This window comes from Corvus brachyrhynchos, unplaced genomic scaffold, assembly GCF_000691975.1.
Source record: "Corvus brachyrhynchos isolate BGI_N302 unplaced genomic scaffold, ASM69197v1 scaffold103, whole genome shotgun sequence".
Taxonomy (NCBI): domain Eukaryota; kingdom Metazoa; phylum Chordata; class Aves; order Passeriformes; family Corvidae; genus Corvus; species Corvus brachyrhynchos.
The window spans coordinates 6,487,527-6,510,296 of NW_008237436.1; the positions used below are offsets into that span (position 1 = coordinate 6,487,527).

At 39.4% G+C, this 22,770-nt stretch overlaps 1 protein-coding gene across 4 annotated transcripts in view; it reads left to right on the forward strand.

The window, feature by feature from the left end:
- Positions 1–22,770, forward strand: part of ATP8A2 (ATPase phospholipid transporting 8A2) — a 295,003-nt gene that overhangs the window by 10,377 nt on the left and 261,856 nt on the right. For 3 of the 4 annotated variants that reach the window (XM_017731391.1, XM_017731389.1, XM_017731390.1), the window contains 6 exons: positions 33–177; positions 12,577–12,676; positions 13,282–13,380; positions 14,199–14,244; positions 18,428–18,468; positions 20,313–20,386. In XM_017731391.1, coding sequence (XP_017586880.1) covers positions 77–177; positions 12,577–12,676; positions 13,282–13,380; positions 14,199–14,244; positions 18,428–18,468; positions 20,313–20,386 — 461 coding nt within the window. In that variant the 5' untranslated portion in view covers positions 33–76. Of the gene's footprint in view, positions 1–32; positions 178–12,576; positions 12,677–13,281; positions 13,381–14,198; positions 14,245–18,427; positions 18,469–20,312; positions 20,387–22,770 lie in introns of those variants that run through there. The other variant, XM_008631468.2, reaches the window with a different exon arrangement.

A 22,770-nucleotide genomic window follows, 5' to 3' on the forward strand; every position in this document is an offset into this window, starting at 1 on the left:
CTGACCGCCTGCCCTCCGCGCTCTCCTTGTAGGACCTGTCTGTTCCACCTCGGGCTATAAGAAGGCGGATGATGAGATGTCCGGAGCCACGTCCGCGGCGGATCTGGACGAGGCACCAGCCCGCACCATTTACTTGAACCAGCCCCAGCAGAGCAAGTTCCGCGACAACTGGGTCAGGTACGGAGCAGTCCCCGCTTCTCCCTTTCCAGGCGGCAGCCCGCACACCCCGCAGCCGTGGGCTGGGAGGACTCGGATCCCTCTCCCTCGCCTCTCGACCCTGCCCACGCCAGCTTTCAACACAATAAAACGCGTCTCAGCCGAGGCGGATGGGTTTACTGCCTGCGGTGGGTACCAGGGTCTGGCCAGTGCACGGGCGAATCCAGCAGCAGCAAGGGATGAGCTGCTTCCGTCGACAGTAGTGAGAGCAGGGAGCTGGTAGAGCCGCGTGGGCAAGATGCACAAAAAGGTGTTCACTTCAGTAGGGCACTGAATTTTGGAGTAAGAGGACCTACTCAAGTATTTCTGGATGCAAGGGTTAGGCCATGAAAATTTAGTGGGAGTTCTGGGTAGAATCCAGTAAACTCCATGAAATGTCCCCTTAAAAAGTAGCGTTCGGTTGAAAAAACAGCTAGGCTAAGCATATATGTATAGAATCGGAAGGAAGAAAAGAGAAAGTACATCTAACAGGACAAGAATGACTACAGAAACTGCAAGCTGGCATCCCTATGTGTAAAAGGCTACGGTCCACTTTTGTCTTTTAATTGAAGACCAGAGGTAATCTTATTTTCTGTTTGGAGCCTTTAATGTAGGTGTGTGTGTGTGTTAATACTTTCAGTGGTATGATTAATACCATGTTGTTGTAGTTTGGAAACACAAATAACATGGACTGAAACATGGAGTATGAGGATGCATAACGTGAGCAAGTTGTGGCGGTGCTTGCCACACTTGCCTGGGGTTAGCTGGATGAACAGATGGCTCCTGTCATGACTAAGGAGGAGCATTATTTAGCAGGCTTCTGTTCATTAATGCAGATGTTTGGGTTATTGTTCAAAGAACAGTTTACACAATGAGTGCCTTTATGAAAAGAGAGGAGTTTTATATCATGTTGTGAAGTGATGATTTCCATTATCTGGTTTATTGTGTGTATTACCAAGGGCAGTTCTAAGAATATCCTCTGGAAGGGTGCTGGTGTTCTAGGCACCACAGCAACTTACTTATAGGTGGTTTTCTCCTCAACTTTGACTCGTTACATACTTCTCTGGGAAAGTCTGTGGTTTAGGAGCAATTAAAATGACACATTTTCTTAGTATCTTCCTTATTCTATGTGGGTAGAAACAGTGGATGTTTTCTTGCTTTATTTTTCCTTGACTGACTGGAGGATGAGTTTAACTGTTTCCTGTGCATAGGCTATTTGTGCTTTTTCTGCTTTAAGAAGGAAAAGCAGGGAATAGAGCAGAACCTGTAGTTTAGGTTTTCCAGAAGGGATTCTGTTCTGATCTGGCTAAATCTTACAGAAAAGTAGTGTGTGACTCTGCTACCAGGAACTTGTTCCTGACAGTGCTATTACTAAAGAGCAGTTGGGCCCAATTGCTGTCTGGCAGCTATCCCCTGATAGCTGTACAAGTTTCTCATTACCTTTTTGCATCTTTGCCTCTTGACAGGCAAATTTTGAGTCATGAGCAATATTGTGAGGGATAGGGCAAAATGCAGGTAGTGTAATAGCAAAGTAGAGATACTTTCATTACCTGGTTAGGAATCTTAGCTCCTTAGTGTCACTTGGAAATTAAGTTGACTTTATAATGATTTGCTCCTGCTTAGTAAGAAAGCTTTGATCCCTTGACTTTTAAAGGGTGACAGACATTGCCTGTGCTCTTTCCATCCTCTGGATTAGCTTTCTTCCCCCAGCCTGGTGGGACTGAAGGCACAGGTGATCTGAGCTTGTAATATGTGAGTAAGGAGGCCTTGTGTGGAGTATGAGTGGTTGGTTATTTAGTTACTTCAGTATATTGGAGTTTCTCTTGAGGAACTGGAGTTCTCTGTTGCCTTTTGGACTTTCTTGCTTAACTGTGTTCAGCTTCAGAATTTCATTCAGCACTGGATTTCTCTTACTGTTGGATTTGCAGACGTTTTGTCTCCCTAGGAAGCATGTGTACCACAAGAGCAAGGTGTTGGGTAAGCATGTAAACACCTGTACATAAGGGCTTGTGGAAAACTGAATTGAAAATAATAAACCAGCTTATTTTAAATTGCGTGAATTCTGACTGTCATATTTTTGGTAGTCATCAAGGATTCTCTGAATAATAGTGGGAATTTGTGAATGTTCATAGGAAGTTTTCTAAATTAAGGGTAGTGTGAAAAGCTTGCTCAAAACAAAGCAAAATACAGCAAGAAATGGAAGTGCAGAGCATGGAGGAGGGCAGGTTAGAGATAAGGCTTTTTGTGTAAGATGCTCTAAACATCTTGAGCTGCTTAACTTTTTGTGGGTAGAGAAGCAGTGGTAAAAGCGAGTTCCAATGTTTGTGGGAGCATAAAGACAAACTAATTTTGGATAAGTTAAGAAAAATAGATAATTCTCTTAATACCACTAAGTAGTGTGTAGTGCTATTGCAAAAATTAAGTGGATGGCAAGATGGCATTAACACTCCAAGAAGTCTTGAAGTGTGAGGATGTAGAAAGAAGAAACATTTCTTCTTTCCTCAGGCTCTCCGGTGTAAATGAGACTATGAGGAGGTGCAGAGAAATGGCCAACTTCTTTTGTGTTCTTGGAACTTTGTAACAAACTATTTCAAAATTTAGTGCTGTATGTTACAGGCTGGATTTAGCTTGGCCCTTGACACGTGCATATATATGGCTGTCACTGTTGTTTATTATCCTGTAGCAGCAGTGATTACATCTGTAGAAACACCCCTTCTACCTGCATCAGAAGCTGTTTTCAGTCCTGCTCTGTTTATTTTGAAAAACTTGGTATGTGTTACTTTTTGGACGTTTTATTAAAAGGTGAGTTATGTTCTGTTTTCAGCTGAAGCATTTTAGAAGGTTTGACATATGTAAAAAATGAACAAATGTTATTACTTTTTGCAACATAGCTGTACTGCGGTATTAAATGTTTGCTTTTACGAAAGCTAACTAGTACCTGTTTTGACATATTCAGCATATGTAATTTAAACACTTGTCAGTTTAACCAGAGCCTTTCTGTACATTTAAGTCCAGTAAGAAATGAAACATTTATGTTGAGGAGATTTCCAGTTGCTCTACACAGCTTTGTGCCACTTACTGTGACATTTGTGCTCTGGAGCAACCGCTCTGCGTACTGAAGCCCTGCTTCCTGTCAAGTGGCTGGACATGCCTGCCAGTGGGAAGTAGGGAGTAAGTTTTTTTTATTGTCCTTTGCTTCTCTATGTGACCTTTGCTTTATTAAACTGCTTTTATGTTGACCCATGAGGTTTTTTTTGTCCTGCTGAGAAGAGGAATGATAGAGCAGATCAGGGAGTACCAAGTGTCCAGCCAAAGTCAGCCCACAACAAGATGGGAAACAAGCTTCCCTATTGCCTTGTAAGACCAAAGGAATACAGGTGGAGTGTGGTGGTAGGGGCTTGAATGCTGTGTTAATACTTCTGAGATGACCAGTGTAACGCCATGAACACATTTCCAAATGTATCCTCAGTGAGGACTGGACATTTTTCTTGAAGTGAGAATGTTCTATAAATTTTGTTTTCATGTAAATTCAGTTTCTTGATGTTTAAAGAATCTACTCTGACACCAGTGGCTTGTTCTGAATGTATAATAGTACTGTAATAGGAATTTCTTCAGTGCATGCAGTAAAAATCACCAATGAAGTGATTTGAGCCCCTCACTTGTTGTGTGTGTTAATGTTGATGCAAAAGAAGTTGGACTTCTGGTTTATTCATCCAGGAAGAACAAGTATGCTGAGATAACTTTAAGGACATTAGAAATTGTCTCCAAATTTTCAAAGCTCATTGGAGCTGTTCTTGTAAATGTTGCTCTAGGTAATATTCTTCTGTTCCAGGCCTGGTAATGCATCCTGGTGCAAATCTGACTTGCATCTGAATCAGGACCCCAAGTTCAGTCTCAGTTTGTGGCTTGAGTTGGGAGGTCAGGCACAGCAGCACTCAGGAAGGGCAAAATTCAACTTGTTTTTAATGGCTCTTGAATCCAAAAGCCTTGCTTGAAAGCTTCTTATCAAAACAGACTTTGGTGGCTTGACCTGTTGGGGAAGTCCTAAAAGTTGCATTCTGATATCCAGAAAATCCTCAGTTCAGAAACTTGTCTTCCATATGGGCAAAAGTTAAATTCTGTTAGAAAAGGTAATGAGCAAAAAGTCTTGAGTGTTTACTTTTAAACTGTACAGGGTCTTAAAACCCAAGTAAACAGGTGAGAATCAATTTCTTGTCTCGTAAGGCAGAAGCACTTGCACTGGGGAATTTATCCCTGAAGACTGTAGCAAGGCTTCTAGTATAATCATAAGTCCCATACTAAACAGACTCCTGTTTATCTGTAGTCCCAGACTGTCCCATCAGTGTCTGCATGATGCTTGCTGGTGACAAAACTGCAAACACAATCTTTATTCTTCCTTTAATTTCATGTGTGTTGTATTAAATGAAGCCAAGTGCATTGCTTTATTGGCTTTTGTGTGTGGGTACTGTAGAAGGTCAGTTGTGATTTAGCAGCGTTCATACTTTTTGATGGTGTGGGGAGGTTCTCAATGGTGAAACAGGAGTTGCTGGTATCACTAACTCATTAGTACTGACCCTTGTAACCCGAGTAGTGTTTGCTACGACCTGGTTGAAAGTGTGGATTGTAGTCTGCTACGTGCAGGTGAATTTCTCTGCACATAGTCGTGTAACCCAGCATTCATCTTGCACCAAAATGTATCCATGTTCTTCAGGTAAAAATGCCTCTATTTCTGTTCAGTTTATTCTCAGTAGAGTTCAGGCACTGGCCATTTGTTTTATTGTGTTAGTATTACATTTCAAATACTCTTCTGTTGTCATGTGAACAGATTGCTTGCCTGACTGCAGAACAGCATTTTGAAATTTTTCGAAGAAGGGATGTATTATTATAATCTGAATGCTGCAAGTCTAATCCTGTGTTAAACTAATCCTTTAACTCTTTTTAGTTTTAGGTAGATACTATTTTAAGTGAAAAAGTATTTAGTGTAACATATTTTTTTAAATAAGCAAAAATTTGTTTCCTGCAGTGTAGCTGTTGCTGATACTGGAATCTATCACAATGAAAAAGGCTTGGGTACAGCTACAGAATGATTATTTTAGCCATTAAAATTCACTAAAAGTACCTGTTACTGTATGCTTGTGTTGTGTGTAGAGATTGTACCAGTGTATTTGTAGCTGCTGCATTTTTGGTCTTGGGCTATTCCTAGGGCCAAGAACCCCTGGACAGTTTAATTGTTGAATTTTGCCTAGATGAAATGTCTGGATGAAAAACAACCACAGATATGGGAGTTCTAGTGCCCTTTCACCTGCTGTATGCTGAGCTCTCTGGTATCCTGAAATTGTTCTGGTGGCTTTTGGCGTGATAAATTTCATAAATCAGCAGTAGCAACACAGCAGGTGAATTAAACTGGGTCCCTTTTTCTCTTTTTGAGTCTCCCTGGCTGCTAGTGGTCTGTAGAAAAAGGTGGAAGAGCAAGTTTATCTCAAGTGGACCTAAGTAGAGTTTAAGAAGTGTAATAACTGCATTACACATAGTTTCTGTGGGTTGTGAAGATAATTACATTTCTCCCAAGACAGACTAAATATTAATTTCTTCTACCAGCCCCCTGCTTGTCACTAAAATAAACACTGCTTAAGTTGTGGTGACATTTAGAGTTTAAAATTTGCTTTAAAACTGAAGCTAGCACTCTGGCTTTTAGACAGCTAGCTAGCTTGTGTGACTTGTTTGGTATTTTTTTTAGCCATCTTCATATCAATGCTCTGTGTTTATATGAAGGCTATTTTGTGTTTGCACAGCAACTAAATGTGGTACTAAACTTACTTTATTAGACAGTAGAATTTTGAGGTTAACTGTGCTGGTCAGCCCTGTTTTTATTGAGTTGTGCTTGCCAGCGGGGCTACTGCAAAGCAAGGATGTATTACTGTAGTGATGAGCTCGCACGCATGCTGAAACAGTATCATGCCTTCAGAGCTTTTAGTACTGTTTCTAAACAGTCTTTGTTTAATGTATTTGTTACTGAAAACCAGTCAGGAATCTGTTCCCCTTTTTGTAGGGATTTAATGAATAGGGAACTCATGGAAAGGCCTTTTCTGTTTGCGTGCTTTAGGAAAAGCCTCCAGGGTACTGGATTTTGAAGCAAAAGTGCTCTTGCTTCTATTAAATGTGACACGTGGTCTGGTTTTCACGCTAAACTGAGCATAAGCAGTTGTGGCAGTGCCTACTCTGTATTAAGACTGCACTACTGTAGGATACTTTCCTAGTGGAAGTAATATTTGCTTTTGTAATTAACATCAATTACATTATTTGTTGCAGTCTTTTACTAGCTGTGTATGGCAGTAGGGCTGCTGATACTGGGGCAGTTTGGAATAAGGTACTCCAGGTCAGAAATTCTAAAAAATCCTTGCATGGTTAGGAGGTGATCCTAATGAACTAGAAAGTAATGGGATTGTTGTGCTTCAGTGGACAAGAGTTCATAGTGCATTTTCAGGTACTTCTGTCTTAACAGTGGTCTGTGTAAGGAGAGCAGCTGAGTTGAAGCACTTGAAGATAAGCTCGTTGCTGATGCAGCTTGGGAGGAAGTACAGGTAGCTCAGCCAGGCTGGGTTTGTCAGCCTGATCATCTTGCTCCTGAAATGGAGCTTGTGCATGAGGGTAGATAGCACTACTTGCCTGCTCAAGCAATGGTAACCATTGAGTATTGCCCTTAGCGCCCTACCATTTTACTAGGTGTTGATGTCGGATGCAACACTCAGATGTGCATGACCAGAAAATAGTGATGTGAGAATGATCTGCAATGTCTGTGCTAATTTAGTTTTTCCCTTGTCTAAAACACTCCTCAGCCTTAGTGGCTGGTTATCTAGCTGACAACTGTCTGCTTTTTTTTTTTGTTCATAATTTGTCTATGAAACCTTGAATTTAACTTGAATAAACTGTTCTGAAAAGTTTTGTTAAATTGCAGCAGACCCAAACTATTGTGGCCCCTATAAAACAAGTTCTAATGGAACTTGACCTGCAGGGAAATTAGTGGGCTGGGTTGATATGTCCTGGCTCTTTTAAACGTGTATGAAACAATAGTTTTCCCCTAAATCATATGATTTGAGAAAAGAGGGCTCAGGGATTCTAAGATGTGATCAGTTCCACCTGTAACAAGCGAGGAGAAGGAGGAGTTTTCCAAAGAGTGGTGCCTTTAGTTGCTTCTGGTGGAAGCCCATACTATAAATGAAGAAATAAGGAATGTGGGGAAGTGGTGAGGTGCTTGAGATGAAAACTATCCCACTGATAAGTTTTCTTCAGCTGGAAGCTGCTATAGTTGTTCTCAGTCAAAGTTAAAATTGATTCATTCTAATGCATTTGAATACTCTCAATCAGTTTCATTGTCTGTGTGGATAATTTCAGACAACAGATTCATCTTCTACAGTTTTGCTGCAGCTTTGTTGGGAAATCTTTCAGGATTTGATGTTTCAGTAGCTAAGCAGAAGAATGTCCCTTAAACCCATTTCTTCTTTTGACAATATATGAACTTGTATATATAAAATGTCTCCGCTATTATGGAGAAACTCTAGCAGAGTGCAGGGAAAGATGGAAACAAAATATGTGCTTGGACAGTGGTTGTTCCAGAGCTGGGTGACAGATGTAATGTGATCACTCCGGGTTTTTTTGTCTTGCTTTGGTGAGCTTCAAGCAATGATGTCTTGCAGTATTCAAGTTGTTGCACTTTTTACTCTGCAAGAGCAAGTCCTGCTCCTTTCACACTCCTCTGCTCTGCCCTGAGCTCAGGGACTGTCTCAAACTGTCTGGAGTGTTTAAGCACCACATACCCTTTTCCTGGCTGACAGAAGCGTACAGCCATGAACAGAGCAGTGAAAGCCTTGCTGGCTGGAGTCTTCCTCTGTAAGAACTATAGTCTTGAGGACTCGTCTGACAGAGCAAGGCCCTTCGATTGAATTGAGGACTGCATTGGTTCAGGCAGAAATTGCTTCCTGTTATAAAAATCAACAGTGGGTATTTAGGACCTAATTTTCAGTCAACCAATAATCATTTCATAAGCATATAAGTAATTGCTTCTAATAAGCCCTCATGATGTATTTTTTGGGGAATTTGTAAACAAGTTGATTTTTGTCTCTTTAGCACGTTTCAAGAAAGTACACCATCTTCCCTATGTGCAAGGAGGTAGATGACCTTTCACTGTCATACTCATGCAACTGCTAAGAACCTTGTTTGTGACACTTGGCTTTAGAACCACCTCCTCAGTATTCTACATGGGAGCAGCTTGTTGGTGAGATGTTCCTATAAATGGGCTTTCTCTGTACTCAGTGTAATAACTGAATGTTGTTTTTTCTGTTAATATCTCTACAAATATGTAAAGCTTGCTGCTGTGCCTCCTGCTGCAATGGTGACTGCCTGGAGGTAGCTTGTCATACTACTCCTGTACTTGAAAGCTTTAGCAGAGCCTCACATGCTGATGTCAGTCTTGCTATTAAGTGTTGTGTGCCTGGCAGGACTTTAGCATGCAAACACCACTCTGCTAAAGACAGTATTTGAGCTCTTAAGTCAAGCAGATCATCTTGGGTTTTCTGGGGTTTTTCTCTTCCTTCTCTGTTACCAGGCATCTGACCTTTTGTACATGTTAATGAAAACAAAGCCTGTTTGCTCTAAGAGTTCAAGTCTGTAACATTCACTTTAATTACACAGCCACTTTGATGTGGTTCAGGTGTCTGTGCCTGGCTTTCTTAGTAATTGTTCCTGCAAATTGATGTGTGTTAACAGCACCAACATGAGGTGATACTCATTCTTCAGCTCTTGGAGAGTATTTCAAGTATGTGAACTGTGGCATGAGTAGGTTTGTGTGAATGCTGTCTAGGAAAAGGCAGTTTGTTGTTCTTGTGACTGCTGGAAATGGGATTCCATGTATCTCAAGGAGGTCCCATTTTCTTAATCATGATTATCCTGAAGGTGAAGTTCATCTTGGAGTTGCCGTCTGAAGGAAGGGGTGGAAGTGCATTAGATGGCTGCCTGGAAAAGTGCAGAGCCGTGTTCAGCTGCATGTCGCCAGCACACATACATGTCTCAAGGAAGTAACTGCTCTGCCTCTCTTACTGACAGCCTTTGCCTCTTCAAGGATTATTCAGAAAAATAAAACTTGACTTTATAAAATATTTTTGGGAAACGGGGGAAAGGGCAATAATGGGAGTGGTTGTGCAAGAATTAGGTATGAATAGCTAAAGGGACTATACTGGAAAGCTGCTACTGAGTTTCTCAGTGCACTGTTTGCTACTTTTCATTTGAGTGCTACTAAAATAACTAGGTAATACTTGCACTAATACGGTAATGAGTTAAAGTATGTGAATGACAGTAATTTTTTCCAATTTATACAGTGATTGCTTTCAGGAAAACCTCTGCATTGCTGTAGAAACAGTGGGGCCAGACTCAGCTGTAGTCAGGTGTATCCAAATTCATTTGTTTAGCAGGGTTTGGTACTGTTCCTCCTGACTTGCACAGTGGTGTAACTTGAAACATGACTTATGTGAATTAACTTGCAGGTGTAGAGGAGACACCACTTTTAGTGTTTGCACACCTGTTCAACGTTTAAATTTGTGTAGTTAAGCAAGATTTGCATAGTTTACAGCTCTCGCTTTAGGAGAAACCAGTTTGTTGTTTGTTTTCCCCCTCGTGGTTCTCTCCTCTACCTGCCTCAACCTGTTCTGTGAGCTGGAGACTTTGTATTCTTGGAGTTAAGATGGCTCTGATTGGGGCTGGTCAGAGAGCTAACCTGCCAGTTATTTTTTTTTTTAGTGACCAAAACTGTGCTGTGAGTGAGCTGACTGAAGTTTCTACCTGTTCATCTGTAGATTTTTAACTTTTCCTGAGCTTTGGTTATCCTGAAGTTTTAACACATCTACCTGTTGGGAGGGAGCACAAGGCTTTTTTAGTATTATTTAAAAATAAATACTGTATTTATCATTTAAAGAACTGTTATTTGGAGCCAAATCAATTGAATGCTCCTGCCCAGCTTAGACTACTAGTAAGGTTTTTGTAAGAAGTTTTCTTTTTGAATAATGACATGTATCTGCTTTTTATGCATACTTGTGGTTGCTGTTTCTGGTCCGTATGGTAACAGCTGACTGTGCCTGCCTCTAATTAGAGCTGTACCCATTTTCTGTAGACATCTGTCAAGTTACTTAAGCAACAGAATACATGCAGTGACTTAGTATGTACAAACCTCTTTCAAAAGAGCCTTACTGTGTTGGCATTAACAGAATTGTTAGAGTTAAGAATCATGTTTGAGCCAGGTAGCTGTAAAGTTGGTATGTGGTAGAATGGTGTTAATAAATGTTTCAGCTTGGTTGCAGTCAAATTCTTGTGTTAGTATAATCATAGCAATGTGATACCTGGAGGAATACTATTCTGATATAAAATCTGTAGTTGCTTGATGTCTAATTAGTACTTATTGGAAAATTCACTTCTAGGTCTAAACCGTGAACTTGATTAACCCATGTTTTTAAGTCACAAGGTAATTCTGAGACGTGTGTTTAATTAAGTTCTGTGCTAAAGGAAGATTATTACACATGAGACCAAGCAAATGTTGCTTAAATCAAAAAATACGTAGAGTTGGAAGGAATTAACAGCACTTGAAGGAAGTAACTTCTTTTATATAATAACTGGACTATGTTACATGCTTTAAACCTGGATGTATGATTTCACTCAGTTGGCTTAGTAGATGTGAGCCAGGATAAAGTCCAACCACCTGAAATTTCTGTACAATATTGAGTATTTAAGTACTTTATTCTGGTGAGCAATAGTAGCAGTAGAATGAGATTTGCAGTTGGTTGAAGAGGAAATGAGGCAAGTTCCCAAGATAAGATGCATCTTAATTGTTTTTTAATTGGTCTTGGTTTTTTTAACTTACCACACTAATTCTTCTCTAGTGTTCAAAATAGAGCTTTTTATAACAAACTGAGCCGTGTTACATCTTGTTACTGTTTGATTTTGAAAGATGCAACAGTGTGTGGTTAGATGGCTTGGAGGTGGGGATGAAGCAGATAAGAAGGGAAAGAAAGTGGCTAAAGCAAATAAGCTGGAGAATGTAGCTCTCTAACCTGGTCCATGCAGAGGCAGGAGAACCCCACTGAACTCAGCTGCTTGTGGATCAAGGTAGTAAGAGTTTCATGCATAGCAGCAGCCTGTTGTGAAAGGCAGATCATGTGGCTAAAGCATTTGGTTGTCGTAGTTCTTTATGATTTCTGAACAGTGATGCCGTGCATTTCAGTTGATCTGGAAGGCTTATTGGTGGGAAAGAGAGGACTAGACTTAGTGGAAAGGTAGTCTTGGCACTGCTAGGAAACTTCAGTAAAACAGGAATTGGAAAACAATTTTTCTTTTTTTCTTGAAAGAAGTACCCTGGTGTTCTCGGTTCCTTGGAAATACAAGACTTCGTTAAAAAAAACCAACCCAAACCTGAACAAAGCAAAAACAAAAAACCCCAAAATGAAACCAAAACCAAAGCAACCAAACAAAACGATCCCTCAAAATTCCTGTCATTGCTTGTTGGGCCTTTGCAAGGCATACTGAGCTGCAAGTGCTCAGTTGTTAAATCTCCAACTCATGCTGATGGTCAGTAGTTTAGTAGGTGAAGGTTCTATGCTGACGGTTAAATTATCATGTCAATTTGGATACTTTTCTCCTGAAGTTGTATTTATGCCCATTATGGATTTGATGTGAAGATGACAAGGTATTACATAGGTGATTAAGGCTAGTTAGTGCAATATGGTTTTTTTTAAGGCAGAAGAAATAGTAGTTACAATTCAGTTATATGTATGTTAGTTACAATATTTATATATATATGTGTGTGTGTGTGTGTATAGATATAAATAGGAAAAAAGCCAGAAAACATTAATCTGAAAAAGTGTGTATTGTTCTGGAGGATTATTCATAGCTGAGCGTAAGTTGTTCTGAAATGGGAAATGAGGCATTTTAAAAATGCAGTGCAGAATTTCTAATTTCTCTCATTCAACCCTGCCTCCTCCAACATTTAAATTCCATGTTTTGATGAGGGGTAAGCCCCTCATCAAGTGCTTGGAACTGAAATGAAAGCTTGCCTGTTCATGGTGTTGAAATTTGGGTGGATGGTAAATTCTCTGATAGTTCATCCAATAACAGAGGTACCAGTGATAAAAGTGTGCCCAAGGGCCTTCTGGGTCTGTGATACCTCTTGTGTTTGGTACAGCTCCTTATCATAACTGAAACAGCTACTTCCTCCATATTCTAAATCTATCTTTACTTTGTTATCTTTGAACTGCTTTCTAACACTGGCTTTTAGACTTTTTGGTCATGATCCCTGCCTGATATTCTGATGAAGTACTAAGATAAAAATCTTCTACCCTGTAGCACAGCCAAGTACAGCGTGGTGACATTTCTACCTCGATTCCTGTATGAGCAGATAAGAAAAGCTGCAAATGCATTCTTCCTCTTCATTGCCTTACTGCAGGTATTGTTTTATTGCTTTGCCTTGTTTATAAAATGAAACGATAATGCAGTAAAAGTTATTTCTGTTGTTATGCTTAACTGCAAAGAAATTATTAAACTTACTTTAACAGTAATATTAATGAGGTATGTAGTTGCTAATTGAAATTGGAAGACAGAGACTTCTTTCAATGTAGTTTGTAAAGTCAAGCCTCTTTTATTCTTAATAAGTTAAAATAAGTGGTGTCATAAAACATGGAGCTATTGACCATAGTTAGAAAAGAATGTGTGAATTCTTGTGAAACTGCTATCTGTTTAGGTAGTCCAGGTTATCATTGCTTCCATGTGAATTATATAATTTGTATAATTTTCTTGTAAAGAGAGGAGAATTAGAATAAAAGGCATGTACAACAACAGTATCTTTTAACTTTATGGCATAGTTTCTTCAAACCTACCTAGACTGTAGGTTAGTTTGCCCACAGAAATTGCATGTCTGTCAGGCACAAATCAGACAGCAAGTCAGAGAACCTTGTGTTCTCTCTTCTGAGAGCTTTGCATAAAATTCTAAATGTAGAGGAAATTAATTTTAAATACAAATAGAAAATGGGTCTTTTTTCCCTCTGTTCACAGCAAATTCCAGATGTCTCTCCAACAGGAAGATATACCACCTTGGTGCCATTGCTATTTATTTTGACAGTTGCTGGCATCAAAGAAATCATAGAAGACTATGTGAGTATGATTATGGGGAAGGTTGTGCTAAAGACCAAATGTTTCAACAAAAAGCTATAAAATGCCAGAAAGCCGTGCATCTCTGAAGTCTATTGAGTCATTGCTCAACAACAGCAAAATATCCTTTTGACTTTCAAAGCTGTTAACTTGACTAGAATTTCTGTAACACACTGAGATAAATAAGTATTTTCATTATAGGTGGTGTGCAAGAAAACAGTAGAAATCAGGACATTTGTTTCTCCCTCTTCAAACTTAATGCTTTTACTGGAAAGACATTGTAGAGTCCTGGCAAATATGTGGCCCTTTAAGATGGTCTTGAAAATGGGGGTTGGGGGAATGCAAGCAACTTGAGGACAGAGCAGAATGTTTTGGGGAAAACCTGCACTAACTTGCTTGTATACTTTGTCAGAATGAGGTCTTTCTGCTTTGCCAAGTACTGGTGAATAAAATCATTTGGATATCAGTCTAAACAACAGCACGTGGAATTTATAGTATGTCTACCATCTAAATGGTCCTTATTGTTCATTTTGTTTTTCTTCAAAAAAAACCCAGCTTTGGAGGCATTTTTTTTGCCATTAATACAGGTTTGAGCCTGACTTCCAGCATGGGGACTCTCACTTTGAAGTTTATAATTATACTCTTCTGCAAACCATTTGGATTTAGATGATCTGTGACTTTAAAACAAACAAAAAAACCCCATAAAGACAAAAAAGGACCCAACGTATCATCTTGCAATTGGTCGTATTTTTAGCTCTAATGGTTTTGGAATTTGTGATGAAGTGTAATGAGGTGTAATGAAATGTTTTGTTTCCTTACAGAAAAGGCATAAGGCAGACAGTGCAGTGAATAAAAAGAAAACAGTAGGTAAGACTGAACAGTCTGTAAGTATTTAAAATGCAAATAGTGAATGCTTACTTTTGAACAATTCTATTGCTTTAACTGTCGTGATGATGAGGAATGCATACCTTGTGTACTAGGTACTTACCAGTAATTTAGGATTTTACTTTGCCAAATGTTTCAGACTGATGATTGATGGTCTGACACTTAAGGGTGAGGCATTGGGAGGATTATTAGAATTTATAAGTTCATGTAATTTCAAGGTTGTCCAAAGTCACATAATTCTCAGCTCCTCCAAGAAAACCAAGCAATTTTTTCCCTACCAACCTCCATCCTGATTATTCTAACACCAAACCCAAAACCAAAACATCCAAAACTAAAAAAAACCCAACAACCCCCTGAAACATTAAAAGCTGCTGTCAGAAGAATTTTAAGTCATTTTTGTAAATGCTGCTGCCTTGTAAATATAGGAAGTCTGGAGATTTAGTAGCTTTGCTTTCCAGAAGTGTCACTGAAAGAGAATATAACACTGATATCCACTGAATGCCTACATGTATCCCTAATGTATGGACAGCACTTGGCACTGTATACCTGAAGACATCAGTCATTTTCTTCACCTCCCTTAACTGAAAACCTGTGCAGAAGATAGGAAGAGCTTGTCAGTGGTCACCCTGTGATTGTCCTGTGCCATGGTCAGGGCAGCTCCATGTTCCTGTGTTGGGCAGCTTCACTTCTGCTCCTCTGTGCAAATGTGCAGGTGAAATGGGAATACAGGGACTTGAGCTCTGAGTAGAGCCCTTCCCTCCCAAGCACAAACACCTGAGGTGTCAAAAGCTAGAGGAGCACTTAAAGGAACATGGGGAAGTAAGCAATCTGCTAGCTCCATGCTTCAGATAGTCCTGCAAACATTATGCCTGTTATTTTTACTGAGTTTGGTGCTTGAAAATTTGGGTTGATCATTAAGATTGTATATTAATACACATCAAAAAGCATTGCTTTATCAGTTCTCCTAGGTGATGTCTCTACAAGAGTCTGGGAAGATGTTTCAAGTGCAAGAACACTGTATTAGTCATAAGCAATTGGCAATTAAGTGTCTGTAACACAACAGGCCTTGTTATAGGTAATATGAAAGATGGTCCTTTCAGAGGTTGCAGAAGCAGTTATAATTCAGTTGTAGGTAGAGAATGTGTGCCAACAAACACTTCAAGTGAAGTTTGTCACAGTAATTGTGGAGAGACAACCTTAAAGAACACAAACTGTTCTAATGGAGCTAAGTGGAACTTAGCACTTGAAAAACTATTTGAGTTCAGATTTTATTTTTTTACCTTTGAATGCTCTAAATAATTTTTCAATCTGATACTTAAAACTTTATCCTCCTACTTCTTAAGAGGAAGGCTAAAGAGGCTTATTCTTGAGACATATATTACCAGAATGAAAAGACAACTTAAGTTCAGAGTGGAATTAAGATGAATTAAATTTAGATTCTCTGTGTGCCTTTAGGTTCCTCTTTTAGCTGAGTGGTGTCTAATCAATGCATTCAGTGTGAAGAGCATTTGAACTCACTGGGAAGCAGATACCTGCTGTCTGCTTGCCTGTGTCCTGAACTCAACTGCCTGCAATGGCCAGTTGCTTACTGCAGCAGCAGTCATGTAGGCTTTGCATTTATCTTGTTTAGTTTTCTAGAGCAGTAGTGTATCTTCAAACTGCATTTCCTGTATTAAATTTACCATTAAAAACATCAGTTTGCTTTGCAGAGTGGCTTTGGTATGTAGGAATTAAATTCCCTTTAAAAAAGAAGTTCAAAAGTTCTGTCCCAGGTGAGCACTGTACATTTGCATTAGGAGCTGGAGTGTGTTTAGGCTCTGAGCCAGTGTTTTATGTCTTGGATGGCTTCATGTGATGACATTGAATATAGGAACCAGACTCCATATAATTCAAAGTGAAGCCCCTGAGCAGTGTATTGCATAGAGAGCTCAGTAGTAACTGTTCTGATGTATTGATCCTCCCATTATCAAATAACAGAATAAGTAATGAGCATTTAATATTGTATGGGATGAGCTCAAATAGTAGACAAGCACAGGGCTAGCAAACTCTGGAACAAGACTGATGGGAGATGCTTACCCTTCAGGAGCCTCACTTCAAATGGCCCTACATACCTGGATGTGAATGACAGCATGAATTCCTAGATCCAGAGCTGGGTTTTGGTGTTGGAAAGCCCTAGATAGGAAGTTTAAATTGAAACTCTCTTTTTAAGTTAGAGCAGTCTTTTTAGGTACTTGTCCTTTGTTACTTTAACCAAATATCTTTTGACAATGAATAATTCATCCATTTTACCCTCCTATAAGTATTCTAGAGAAGACCTGTCCTTTTCTGTCCTTTTGAGTACTCCTACAAAACTGGGTTAAGCAGAGTAGGAGGTGCGAAATCACAACCCCAAAATTTCTGAACTGTTTTATGTCTAATGGAAGCTTTCTCTTTAGACTGTGGGATTATGAGTTTAAAAGAAAATAGTTCAGTAATAGAACAGTAAGAAAATAGCTTCAGTAATTTGCTTGGCTATTTAATTTTAATTGCTAAGTTGATTTCAGTAAGCATTGAGAGTGAAATTGTTTTCTAGAGTAAATTGCTTACTAGACCAAGTCCAAAGCACTTGAAGCTGCAAAATACCTTTGTGTGAACATAAAACAATGTCAACTGAATGTTTACTGAAATGTGTCCAAAATTTTCTGGTGGAATAGGGAGCTGTCTAAACCATGGCACAGGAGAATGCTGACTGTTGCAGCTCCTCTCTGAGGGTTTGAGTTTTGAGTCAAGGCCACAGGTATTTTTGTTTTCACTTGAGATTCTGGATTCAGGCTTTCTCCTGAGCTCTGAACTAAGCAGAGCTCAATTCAAGAGCAGTGCGTATGAGGGAGAGAAGTGGTGCACCAAAACTGTTCTGCCCTTAAACTGCCTGTACTTGTTTGGTTGAAAGCTCAGCAGTTTTTAGGTACATCACTGGCAGCACTTCTGTTGCTGCCCACCCATTTTTTGATAAATAGTTTAGTTCACTGCAATCCATTCACTATAATATTAAATATCAGGATTCAGTGCTTCCATGTGTGGCCTGAGGACAGGAGTCGAGAAATGGGTTTCTTCTGCTTGATCTGTTCTGACAAGTCTTGCATTCTTGTTTGTGGAGTGGCCTATCCTGGGTAGGATGGTCAAGGCTGTATTCAGCAGAATTTTATTCTGAGAGTGTGGTATTATTTTCAAATGAGCCACATGTATGAATTGCATAGAGCTGAGGAGAAGATTGTTCGTATTCAAAGTGGGGGACTGACCTCTTCAACTTTGATCTGTTGCACACTGCACTTTTTGAGCACCTTTGAAGACTGGCTGCAGCTGCTTTCAGTGAAGGTGAACTTGCTGTGTTCTGACCTGGACTGGACTGGGTTACTCATCAATAATTGGGCATATTTGACTTTACTGTTTTGGTGGAGTAGTATTAAGTATGTGTAGAACCACCTAGAGGAGGTGCTTGGGTGGAAAGGCATGGTGCAGGGTAAATGACTAATGAGTGTGTTAAGACAGCAGCGTAGAACTGGAGCACTTCAGAAACCAAGGTCTTTTTAGCACCTTGTTTTCTTTTTCTTGTTTCAATGTGAACTTCATCAGTTAGGATCCTCCTTCTGCAAAAGCTAATTGTTGCTTTTCAGTAGGGCTTTGAGCCTGCTTGGCAGTTAAGCTTCAGATTTATATGGGCTGTTGGTAATGGGTGACATTGGATGTGCCAGAGTCAAAATATTATGAATAAAATGCAAGGAAAAAGATGAGATTTGAAAATTCTGTGGTAAATCATACACAAAGTAAAGGTGCTTCCTGATACTGATTGACAGTGGGCAGTAATACCCTTTGTTTTAAGGAAGGTCATTTCCAAAACAAGAAACATGTTAGTATGAAACAATGCCACGAAGAAATCAGGCCACCAGCTGTTGTCTGGCAGGTGATAAAAATTATATAAATATGAAGGGCAAATTCTTCCTCATTCTTGGATTCACATACCTACAGCTGTGAACAAAAGAAGTTCCAGCTTCTGAAAAACACATTTCTCATTTTTGTGTTAGTTCCTGTTGTGATCAGTGTTTGCTACTGCTGATACAGTTGTTTTGAAATTTGTCTGAATCAGGATTTTTTGATGGTGTAATCTAACTTTAAGCTTTCTTTCCAGTTCTAAGAAATGGGATGTGGCAGAACATTATGTGGAAAGAGGTAAATAAAACCTGAGGATGGGAGGGAGGGAGGGAAAGCAAGTGTTCAAGAATTACTCTTGCCAGAATTAATTAGGAGGCTTAGAACCAATGTATACTACATGAGAATTCTCTGTCACTGGATGCAGGGGGGGTGGGAGGGATCCTTTCTCTTCCAGTAGTCAAAATTGCCCTGAGCAAGGCACCTGAGTACCCATTTTTTAATCCTGGTACTATGTTACAGTCAAAAGCTAATGAACTGTTGTGTTTTTGCTTGTGCAGTTAATAAGTAAACTGTAAACAGTGTTTTGTTTTTAGTCCACCTGGAAGAGTAACTTTCACTGCAATGCTGTACCTCCCCTGCAAGTCTAACAGAGACTTACTTTCCTGGCTGTGCTGAAAAGTCCCTAGGCTTTGAGACTAATTAGTAAGCTGCTTGCTCAAGTAAGAAACACAAGCTCTGTTGCTGCCTGAGGCACTTGGGACCCATGTTCTGTGAAGCCCTTGGCCAGGGTCTGGTGAGCTTTATTTCTGAGACCTGGAAGTTGCTGAAATGCCTTAGGATGTATCGATCTAGTTGTGGCTCTTAATGCCTTTTAAAGGATAAAATTAGCCCTCTTATCTAGTAATTGAGGAGAACGTACACCCTTTTAAAACCTCTGAGGAATGAGATCAGTCTCAAGACACCTAAAAGCAATCCTGCTGGAGTGTTAGGCTATAGAAGAAACTGAAAATTGCCGGGGATTCTGATGGCTAATGTTGGTTCCTGTTTATGCTGTTCCAAGTCCTATTTTTGTAGAAAGGACAGTGAATTGAAAGATGAAGGTCGAGCCTGGAATCTGGGTTTTTTTTATACCCTTAGGCACTTCTTGAATTGACCTGTGTCTGTACCTGCATATTGTCCAGGCTTGCATTTATTGTTAAGGAATAACATAACAGTTCTGTATGATCACTTTAAGGCTTCTGACTTTTTTTTTTTTTTTTTTTTTTTTTATGCTGAAAGTGGTAGGGAATTTATTTTTCGTGGTATCTGAGTAAAACTAACGAATCTGCTTGTTCAAACATACCATCTGTTTCCATTTTTATAAATTAATGTCTTAAAAGTATTTTAAGCCCATTTCAGACTCTCAGTGGTGCATTGGCATTAAGCAGCCTCATGCTTATCAGGCAAACCTGGTTTACTGTTTTGAAAGTGCTGCTTTACTCTTTTTAGAATGAAAGTCCCATGCATGTGTGACTAACTCAAGGTGCTGGAAAGTCTTAGGCCTGTGTAGGAGGAGACAAAGTATTCCAGAATTCAGAACTCTGCATCTCTCATGTAACTGTAGGTCAGGATTATATTATCGATCCATAGGGATGATACTACTTGCTAGTACAAGCAGTGCATCTAACAAGAATTAAGGGAAAATGATAGTGATGATTTGGTATGTAAGTAATACAGATAAGGAATAGAAGAAAACCTTGATACTTAAGGAAGGTAAAGTTTAAAGATAACTTTTTTACTAGGGAAGAAAAGAAAATTAAATAAGACTAAAGAAAACCCCTAAATTTGGATAATGGCAGAATTATAGAAAAAAAGTATTTTTTATTAAGTATAAGCCACAAAAGCTCACAATTTCTAAGTGAGTATCTCTACCTTTTTTTTCCCCTTTAGAGAATTGTTTACTTTGCATTGAGAGAAGGGAAGGCTTTGATATTTCCAAACTTGCAGTGAAAAGTACTCTGACTTTCAGAAGCACTGTCTCTAGCTGTTCTGTGCATGATGCTGTTCTTCTGACTGGGTGAAAGAAAATAACAAACTAACATTGCAGACAAGCGAACTGTTTGTTTTTCTCTTCCATGCTACTGTACTCCTGACCACCACAGGTAGCAGTAGGCGATATTGTGAAGGTCACCAATGGGCAACATCTTCCAGCAGACATGATCATAATATCTACCAGGTATCCTGAATGGGTGTGGAAGTGATGTGTCTGATGAACTGAGGTGCAGAGGACTTGAATCTCTGTATTTGTTATTAATAAAACCAGACATCAGATAGCACTAATTCTATTCCACATCTAAAATCAAATTTCAACAATGACAAAACATGGCTTTACTAGGCATGGATTCATGTATCATTGTAGGTAGGCTCTTCTAAAATGAGGCTTTTTCAAGACTTGACTTTATGATTTACAGGTACATAATTCTCTGTATTGATGGGCTTGTTGGAAGACTGAAGGTTCTTAACGTGAGCTTTGTGCAGTCAGTGGTTCTATGGCCCTCTGAGGATCCCTCCACTGAATTAAGGAAGCTTAATTTTTCTTCCAATTAATTCCCCTGAGTATTCAGCATATTTTCCTGCTCCCCCCAGAAATATTTCTCTTTCAAATAGTAAATCTGAAAGGCTAGCTCTGTTGGCACCAAATAACAAAATAGCTTTTAGGCTTCATTTGTTCACTGCTTCTCTGGATACAGCACAGGTATGGCCCATCTCTAGCATGGTAGCAACAGCAACCTGTTGAGTCCTGCTTGGTTTAGTTTCAAATATGGGACAACTTCTTGATGGACCCCAGGACAAAGCTGGCCCTCTGTGCTGCCATGCACTGCTGACTCATGTTGAACTTGCCATTGATCAAGATCTCCAGGTCCCTTTCTGTGGTAATGCTCTCCCTCATCTCATTCTCCAGTCTGCACACACATCCAACATTGCCTCATCCCAGGTGCAGAATCCAGCACTTGCCTTTGTTAAACTTCATATGGTTGGTGCTTGCCTAGCCTTCTCATTTGTCAAGGTCTCTTAGTTCCTAAAAGCCTTTAAGTGGTACTTGACTGTTAGTCTAGAGTCTAGGTCGTGTAGAACAGCTTGAGGCCAAATCAAGACCACAGTTTGCTTAGACAGATGAGGTTTAAACAAAAGACAACAGCCAAACTCCTGTACTTAAATGTGCTTCTAATAGCCAAACCTTACGCCACCTCCGTAATTCCCTCCTGCCTGTGTGCCTTTCAACAGTGACTGCAGATTACTCTGGTCTCTAGGTTGCAGTTCTCTTACATGATCCAACTTGTAAGGGAACTTGTTTTTCAAGCTGCTGTATTTTCTGCTCCATCCTTCTTGTCTGTGCTATTCCTGGGAGGTTTCAATTTTTTCTAAGCTGTATGCAGAAGCTCAGTCTTTTTGAATTGCCATGTGATGAAGGATAGAGGTACTTTCATTCCATGGTATACAGTATTGTATTTTTTTAAAATAAGCCCCAAACCTTAAATAAGCAGTTGTCAACTTAATATGCAGTTAGGCTGAACTTGGACATCAGTAATTTTCTGTTTCAGCATTAAAGAATATTTTGCTTAAGAAGTTCTCTAATGTATTATACTAAAAACCCCTTCTGACTTATTTCTTAACTGTGTGTGCCAGCTTTTTGTTCTACATTGTTCTACTAACCTGCTGTCATTGATAGCCACATAAAAATTAGAGAATTTAACCCAAAGCATGTTGATTTGGGAGAGGCTTTGCTTGAAATAAATAGCAATTTCTATGGCAGTTCTGCTTTATAATTGGTATTATTCCCATGATTCCTTTAAATGTCAATACTAAGTGTCCTCAGTTCACCAGAAAGCTCTGCATGTTATGAAGGGGGTGGGTTCTTTGCTTGTGTATGTTGATTTTCTGTGTGTGAGCTGATTGTCAGAGGTAAAATCGACAGTTGTTTTTTATCTTGACTCTCTTTTGCTGTGTAGTAAAAAGGTGACATCAAATGAATTTTACATAAAGAATGAATTTACATGAAGGAAAAAATAATTCAAATACAACTTTGCATGGAAACACTTCCACATTTCTCATTTCCACAGTTCATTCAGTTTCTGTGGAAATTAGAGGAATTGTATTGTGAAAGGTCTCACTCCTGAGCTAACCGCTTCAGTTGTAGTAGATAAGGTGTTTGACAGAGGTAAAATTGGAATCAAGCTGGTCTCTAATCTGTGTCTTTCTTGGGTTCAGATTTAAATTGCCTGTGTAGGAGGAGACAAAGAATAGACTCAGCCTCTTTCTCTTTTTAAAGAAAAATTAATTGGAGAGAATAACCTAGCTTCTTACTGTTATAAATATACCTGTCCATTTCTTAATTATTGTTGTCCTAAGGAGCCTTTATTACTGAACTGTTCTGCCGATTGAGTACATTTGTTGTTAAAGCAATTGGTTACTTTGGAAAAAAACTAGCCATTTATCAAGAGTATGAGAAGTGATATGCTGAAGAAGCACTTGCTTGAATCCAGATAGGAAACTGATAATCCTTAGCAGCCTGAGAAGAAAGTTGGCAGAAAAATAGTTTTGGTGGTAGAGAGGTTTGGC